We start from the raw sequence: 8,881 nt of genomic DNA, 5'->3' as shown, positions 1-8,881 counted from the left end.
CTCGTGTACAAACTTAGCGTGCGGGCTGGTCGCTGCGCCCGGTGCGTGGGCTGTACCACCATGCGGACCTTTATGCAGACGAGCTTACGCTCATGGAGCTTGCAATGCCCAAAACGCTGGCTACATCAACGTGGGTTAGGGAGAGGCTCCTCTGCGTCCATCGTGTACCTCTAGAAAAGATCATCGAGCGGAGTTTGCCAATTACGACTCAAACAAATGCTGCTGGTTTTATTTTCTTTATACAACCAATGCCAAATTTATTGCCCAAAAGGAATTTAAAAAATATTCGATATCAAACATGAATCGCCGAGCACGAGCAAACACATATCATCAAGCGAAAACAAGCACTGAATCACTCTACTATTGGAAAATTAATAATCAAACCAAGATGAAAAATCGTATAGATTTTTTCATACCTTTTCGTTGTGGAATTAATATTGCAATTATTAGGATTTGATCTCGTTTTGTTTTACAAACTCCTCGATCGGCCTAGAATTTGTCCCCATCTTCTATTTTCGTTTTCAGAATTATTCTTTCACAGTGCAATCCGACTACCAGAGTCGATCGCAGCACTGGCCAAATCCCCAGAGTTTCTGGTGGTGCTATGAAGTGAACCCAAGAGAGAGAGAATTTCGATGGAGAGATTATTATTATTATTATTATTATTGTGTATGATTTATGAACAATCCCTCACATATTTATAGACTATAGAAAAGACGTTAATGCTAATCATATTCTAACTAAATTCCACACTGATAGAAATTTAAATAGAATCGAATTTATCTTTATGATTTATTTCTTATCTCATGTGAATTAAGAATATTTTAAATAAGCCCCAACGTGGACGAATCCTAATAATGCTCATCTGCATTATTGCCACCAAATTGGCTTTCTTTTAGCCCTTGGTGATGTAATCATATACAGGACTTTGATCACAACAGCATGCTCTGTTAGAAAAATTAAAACCTATAAATATAATGAATTGAAGTTAATAGACAAAGTCAAGTGCATGAAACTCAAACAAGTTAACCACAACCAAATGTCTTCAATTAAGAGTAATTATTGGCTCAAACAGTACAGATCAATTAATGTAATACCAAAACATCAGTTAACTGCCTGTCTTAACACTTGCTACGTCACGAGAACAGAAATTCGTGCAGGTAAATAAAATACTGTAATTTATTTAGATCGCACAACCACATTACAATCCATCCTAACGCTCATTCTAAATCCCCTCAATTAAATAATCAACAGCTCAACTTCCTCTTGTAGAAATCCGAAGAAACACAACACATTTCTCTTTATTTTCTTGATGATAAGAAAGAGGAATTTGTGTTCGGCATCTTTATTGGCAATGTCAAGCGTCGAGGTTGCTATTTGCGACATCAACAACGAAGCGATACCTAACATCATTGCGCTCTAATCGCTCTAGTGCCTCGTTCACCTGGTCCATTTTCACTATTTCGATCATGGATGTTAGCCCCTTCTTCTCGCAGAATTGGAGCATCTCATGGGTCTCCTCCATGCTTCCTATGAAGGTTCCTGTGATTGTCTTCCTCCCTGCAGCAAACACAAAAAAAAAAAAAAAAAACATACCCACTTCAGATATTCACCGAAAGATAAGAAAACTGCTAATTATAATATGTAAAAGCTTTGTTCTTATTGCTGCAGATCTCGAAAACTGCTAATTATGATATGAAAAAGCTTTGTTCTTATTGCTGCAGATCTCGTTCTATGTCGTTTTTGGTTTGGTAATCATTCACATGCTAGCTCGTTAATTATGTTTTATCTGATGTTTAGGCATCATGTGGGGATCGAGAGTACATATGACAAATGTGTGCATAATTAATTTTTAGTTTTCCTCATGATAGATCCCACTTTCACTCACATGGCAGCGGCAGAAAACAATAGGGTTCAATTAAATATCAGCAAATGGTTGATTGGCCTGGCTTCCAAAAGAACTAAACCTCCCAGCAGGCAGTTAAAAATCAATAACTTTGAAGGTAAACTAAACCTCCCAGCTTAAAGACTTGAGCTTGTTCTTTAGCTCCTATGAGTGCGCTGTTCAGCTACCTTAAAACTAGGAATCTTCATTTCATCCTTATGCAACTAACACATATGAAGTTCCAGCTGGGTTAAAAGCCCCCTAAGATGGGTAATGCCTTTTGTTTGTTCTTCTACTACTAGAATTTGAAAGAAAAATTATAGCTACAGTCATTGGCAACTATTCAGGTAAAACTTTCAAAAGTAGAAAATCGACCTCTCAATGAAATTTTTGATTAAAAGGATAATTTTATTGCACGCTGTTGATGCAATGTCTAGCTCCCGAACGTGGCAATTTTCAATGCATCATAATTCACTTATATACTTTAATTTTTGAAATTTCATGTTTGACCTAACTATCTAATAGCTCATAATAAAAAAAAAACTTGCGGTACAACACATTTGCAGCTTACTACTTTGTGATTTAAAGTCTACCACTATAGCCTACTATAAATTTGTTTTAGTTTTCTAAGGACTTGCCTTTAAAAGGATAGAAAAATGCAAAATCCTATAAAGTGCTGCCTAGTACAGTGCAAGCTAGGACTCGGTTAGATTATTTGAATTTAATGATAAGGTTTCTACTGTCACTGTGGAGTGGGCATGATGAAATTTGCTAGAGATGGAACTCAAAGGGGAGATTTATGGTCAAATCAATGTACTCTATGTTGAATGACGGGGGGAGAAAAGATGCATGGTTTAGAAAAATTTGGAGATTGATAGTATCATTGAAAGTACAGATATTTCTCTGGATAGTACTTACGGAAAAATCGCCTACAACGGACGATATCACCAAGGTGGGTTGGATGGGAATTTGATAGTACATAAGGAAAAATTGCCTACAGCGGACAATCTCGCCAAGGGCTGGATGGGGAATCTAGTAACTTGTGGCTTTGTGTGGGTCTTCTTTGAGGACGGTAGACCATATCTTCACAGATACCTTATGGCAATGACTGTTAAAGGGACAATGGAATGGCTCCTTGGCGAAGATGTCGGCAAAGTTTGGGAAAGGGTGACATGCGAAGGACATAGTAACGAAGGAGGGGCGACGAGACTACGTATGCTTGCTAAACATGCTGGTGGGTTATTTGGGCAGAAAGGAATAATGTAATTTTCAGAAGGATCAGCTCTGAGCCATTGGCAGCGGTAAGCAAGGCCAGGTTTCTGGCATTCGTACTGCTGAATGAATGAATGAATGAATGAATAAGATTGCTGGTTCTTGGTAACAAGAACCAGCAAGCAGCGATTGACCTTAATTACCTAACATGACGAGAGGAGTGACGAACTGCAAAGGCTGGTTGATGACCCCCATTAGTATAAGCTTGCCGTTCACCTTGAGCAGCGACAGGTACGGTTCCAGCGGGTGGAAAACTGGCACGGTGTCGATGATGTAGTCGAGCGAGTCAGCCGCCGCACCCATCTGGGCACCGTCGGAGCTCACGATGTACGCATCAGCACCCAGATGGTCCGTGGCCTCCGCCCGCTTCTTGTCGGAGGAGCTGATCACTGTGACGTGGTGGCCCATGGCCTTGGCTATCTTCACCCCCATGTGGCCCACACCGCCGAGGCCCATAATGCCGCCTCGTAGGCCGCCCTGCATCAGCCCGAAGTGCTTCAGGGGGCTGTAGACGGTCACACCGGCACAGAGGAGAGGGGCCGCTTGCTCCGGCGCCAGCCCTGCCGGAATCTTCACCACAAACCTGTAGTAAGAAATTGAAAACAAATTAAAAGAAAAGAAAAAAAAAAAATTGATGGATGAATTGTGCAATTTTTGATGATTAACATTATTATTACAAGCAAAAGAAATTAACCACAGAGATTTCCCAAAATTATCTATTCTCTCTAGAGGCATCGTAGAAACAAGCTCGAGAGGCAATATGAAAAAAAAAAAAAAAGAAGTAATCCTAGAAAGGCGTAAACAAGAAATCGATCGCCAAATACGCGATACATCCATTTTGAAACTACAAAAAAAAATAGCCCTACAAAGACATAAAACGATAAATCGATCACCAAAATCGTGATCGATCCATTTTGCAACCAAACTACTTCACATCAAAAGCTTTTTGCGACGGAACAACTCCACATTAACTACCTATCTCATGGGCAAGAACTACACCCTAATTCTACATCATAACAGATAAAAAAAACCCCCAAAAAACACATCAAACAAGGAGGTTCAAAAAAAAAAAAGCATTACAATTACAATCAAATCATGAGAGGGAAGGGGATTGGTTACCTCCGGAGCTTCGACGAGGCATTTTGTGAGATTACGATAAAGAAGAGAGATCGCGAAATGGAAAAAATTGGGAGCGGAGATCTAAAAACTCGTGATGAGAAAATTTTGAGATCGATGGTGCGGTGGTGTTTGAAATAGGAGGGAGGAGAGGGCGCGCGTTGTTTCTAGAAGAATCATGGAATGCGAGTACGCGTATCACCGGTTGATGGTGATCGGACGGTCGGGATCTTTCTTGGGNCCCTGCTGAGGCCGTGCAGCGACTCTTCTTTTTTTTTTTTTCCTCTCCGACTCTCTTCTACTGTCTCCGACGACGACGCCTCTCTCGTCCTTTCCCGCCCTTCTCGTCCTCTCCTTCTCCCTCCTCCTTTGTCGCCTCCTCCGACGACGCATCTTCGCCGGCGCCGACACCGACATCGACACCGTGGAGGTCACTGCGGCGCTGCAGCCTCGGAGCGAGGGGTCCTTAGCAGCGTTGTCCTCGGCGCCGTGGCCGTTGGCAGAGAGGGGTGACAAAAAAAAATTATAGAAAAAGCAAGAAAAAAAAATAAAAAAAAATTATAGAAAAAGAAAGATAGAGATGAAATTGCACCGTTAAAAGAACGTTGCACTATTATGGATATAAGTTGCACTATTTAAGATTAAAATGATATTCTTTAAACGAAAATTATACTCTTTGGGAGATATTTACACTATTTCTTCTCTTATTGCACTCTTTCATATGTAAACTGCATCTATTAAGATGAAAGTTACACTCTTTAAACGAAAGTTGCACTCTTTGAGAGATATCTACACTGTTTCTCCTCTTGTTGCACTCTTTGCGATGTAAACTGCACCCCTTCAAGAGATATTTATACTGTTTCTCCTCTTGTTACACTGTTTTTTCTCTTGTTGCACTATTTCTCCTCTTGTTGCACTATTTTTTATCTTAAACTGCACCCTTTAAGAGGAGAAACAGTGTAATACGAGGAGAAATAGTGCAACAAGAGGAAAAACAGTGCAACAAGAGGAGAAACAATATAAATATCTCTTAAAGGGGTGCAGTTTATATATCAAAGAGTGCAACAAGAGAAGAAACAGTGTAAATATCTCTCAAAGAGTGCAACTTTTATTTAAAGAGTGTAACTTTCATTTTAATGGATGCAGTTTACATCTAAAAGAGTGCAATAAAAGAAGAAACAATGTAAATATCTCCCAAAGAGTGTAATTTTCGTTTAGGGCATGTTTGGTTAGCCGAAAGTGAAGCATCAAAAGTGGTACTTTAGAAAGTGACGTCTTATCGGTTGTTTGGTTTACGAAAGTGAATATGAAAGTCACTTTATGAAAGTGGGCTGATAAAGTGAGTTATAACTAAATCTCACTTTTTTGACTTCGGCTCAAAAAATTCGGAAGTCACCGAAAATGGAGAGATTAGCTAAAAGGTAATATTTGATATTAATTTTAATATTTAAATTTATTTTTAGAGTTCAATTTTACTTTAAATTTGAATTAAAATTATGATCACATTTTAAATTTTATTTGTAAATTAAAATTCAACATAAAATTTTAAATTCAAATTTGTGACTTTATATTTAAATTTAAATTTTTAAATTTTATTTTTATTTAAATTTGAATTCTAGAATTTAAATTTTAATTTTAAATTTTAAATTTTAATCAAATTATTTTAAGTTAAGAACTTCAATTTGAAATTTGAATTCAAAATGTTCCAACTATAAATTCAAATTATTGACTGAAATTTGAATTTAAAATTTAAATTTGCTATTTACATCTAATTTCAATAATGAGATTTAGTCTAAATTTGAAATCGAATTATGAATTCAAAGGTTCGATTCGAATTGTGATTTAATATCATATTTTTATTTAAATTTAAATATTAATTTAAATTGTGAATTCAAATTTAAATTGTGAATTCATTTTTGAATTCAAAATTTAAGATCAAAAAATAAATTAATATATGATTCAAATTATAAATTCAAATTTGAATAAATGTTCTAATTTTTGTATTGAACTTTTATTTTAAAATTAAATTTCAGTTATAAGTTATAACTTAAATTTTAAATTCAAATTGTAACTTAAATTTATGTCTTAAATTTTAATTATAAATTCAACTCATATTTAAGTTTAAATTTAAATTTAAATTTTAAAATATAACTTTGAATTCTAAATATTAATTTAAAATTTAAATTTAAATTTAAATTGCAAGTATAAGTCGCTTGTTTATATTTTCACCTCTTTATATATAATTTAATAATCAAAAAATTATAAAATTATAGTTTTAATTTTTTTACTTTATTATAGCAACCAAACAATCGAACTGAAAAGTCACTTTTATTAAAGTGACTTTTTTCCACTTTGCCGACTTACGAGCAACCAAACATGCCCTTAAAGAGTGTGATTTTCATCTCAAAGCTGTAGTTTACATTTTAAGTAGTGCAACTTATAATTCTTTTTGCAGTTAACGATACAATTTTATCTTCATCCTTCTTTTTCTATAATTTTTTATCTTCATTTTCTTTTCTTGCTTATTCTATATTGTTTTTTGTCAGCCCTCTCTGCCAAAGGCCACGGCGCCGGCGACAACACCGCTAAGGACCCCCCGCTCCGAGGCTGCAGCGCTGTAGTGATCTCCACGGTATCGGCGTCGGCGTCGACGCCGGCGCCGGCGAAGATGCGTCGTCGTTGGAGGCGGTAGAGGAAGAGGGAGAGGGAGTGTAACACACTGGACCTTTGCAAATTGCGAGGTTCAAGTGTTCGAGCTGTGTGCTGAGCAATTCCAGATTTTCTGGTGGGCCGTTGATAGTGTTCCGACCTATGGCTCGCACCCCGAGAAGTGAGGTTTAAAGCCGAGCACGAAAACCCGAAAAATTGGATTTTTGGTTAGCTCTCGGGTAGCCTTTATTGGGCTGTGTACCGGTACGGGCTTGATGGCTGTACCGGTACAGGCTTGATGGTTGTACCGGTACGGGAGTGTGTACCGGTACACGGGCAGCTTTTCAGCCAACCCGAAGCTCGGGTTTGGCATTTTCGTGGGATGTGTACCGGTACGCGGGCCCGTGTACCGGTACGCAGTGCAGATTTTTGAACTGTTCGAAACTGCAGGGGGTTTTTCGCATTTGTGGACTCTTATATGTGTCCCCACGCCCCATGGAGCTCTCCCTGAGCTGGAAACCGTGGAGAAGCAAGGTAGGGAGAACCTCTTCTCCTCTCTTTGGTTTTGATCACCCTTTTACTTGGGTTTTGATGGTTTTTCCCTCTCATTTGCATTTTGGAGCTATTTCCACCATTGTTGAAGCTTGGAGCTTAGGTTTGGAGCTTGATTGAGGGAATATTCTTGAAGTTTGAGAACTTTGAGCTTGGTTTGAAACTTCTAAGAGGTAAGAGACAAGATCCTTCCCTCTAGATTTGGTTTTTGAAGGTTTCATTGAGATGAAATCCTAGATTTTGTATTTTAGGGTTTATTTTGGGCATTTTCGTTTTAGGGCTTTTGAAGCTCAATTGGTTGGATTAGAACCTTCCTCTAGGTTAGATTGGAAGGGTTCTAGCTCTCTTTTGGAGCNCTTGATAGCAAAATGAGCGTTTTACTATTAATAGTATTCCAGCCTAATTCTATATATATATATATATATATATATATATAGACCTACGCTACTATACTATCGGTAGCACGGAAGGCTCTGTGCTACCAAGTTGTTTTTGATGATGCAACTTCCAAATCGACGATCGGCTCCGTTAGACTTGATCTACACTATTAAAAGTATTTCGAAACTAAATTTTATAATTTTTCGATATCATTTACCTATCAAACAAGTAGTCTAAAATTGAATGGTTAAAAATAAAAATCCCAATAAAAGTGATGATAAACGATTTAAATTCAAGATCAGATATACTGATCTTAGTCTAAATAGTGAAAAAAATTTTCTATAAAATTTTCATCGGATTTGGATTGTTTTACACCGTTAAACTCTCAAACACACCACATCGGCCGTTAAAATTGTCAATTTTGAGATCTTTTGATCACTAGTCAAATGATGTCGAAAAAATCTGAAATTTAGTTTCCAAATAANATATATAGGGTATGGCTACTATACTCTTATGAGTATAGAGTACTTCATACTCATAAGTTGTTTTCAATGATGGAGCTTCCGAATTGATGATCCACTTTATTAAATATGATCTAGAGTATTTGAAAATCTAGAAAATAAATTTTATATTTTTTCGAAATCATAACAAAGTTCATCAAGCGGGTATAAAATGAACGGTCAAAATCGAACGACGTTTTAGAAATGGATAATTGGATCATTCAATTTAAGATCGGAGTTATTGATCTTTATCTATATAGTGAATAGAATTTTCTATAAAAAATTCAACTAATTTCGATTCTTTTACATCGTTAAACTAGCAAATATCCCATACCGACAGTTAAAAATTATCAATTTTGTGACCCTTTGATCGAAGGTAAATGATGTCGAAAAATTATAAAATTTGATTTCTAGACGTTTTAAATCCTCTAGATAACGTTTAACGATGTGGATCGTCGATTCGGAAACTCTATCATCAAAAATAATTTATGAGTTCAAGGGCGATCGTATTCATAAGAGTATATTAGTC

General features: G+C 36.9%; 1 protein-coding gene across 1 annotated transcript in view; it reads right to left on the bottom strand.

Annotated features, from left to right (window-relative positions):
• Positions 1,026-8,881, bottom strand: part of LOC109720066 (probable cinnamyl alcohol dehydrogenase) — a 14,373-nt gene continuing 6,517 nt past the window's right edge. Inside the window, exons 4-5 of the mRNA XM_020246945.1 lie at positions 3,301-3,740; positions 1,026-1,560 (exon numbers count right to left, since the gene is read on the bottom strand). Of these exons, the coding sequence (XP_020102534.1) occupies positions 1,358-1,560; positions 3,301-3,740 (643 nt within the window). The 3' untranslated portion in view covers positions 1,026-1,357. The remainder of the gene's footprint in view (positions 1,561-3,300; positions 3,741-8,881) is intronic.

This window comes from Ananas comosus, linkage group 14 (assembly GCF_001540865.1).
Source record: "Ananas comosus cultivar F153 linkage group 14, ASM154086v1, whole genome shotgun sequence".
NCBI lineage: Eukaryota > Viridiplantae > Streptophyta > Magnoliopsida > Poales > Bromeliaceae > Ananas > Ananas comosus.
Note: the sequence above shows the minus strand (reverse complement) of the source record. Positions and strands in the feature narration are given on the sequence as shown.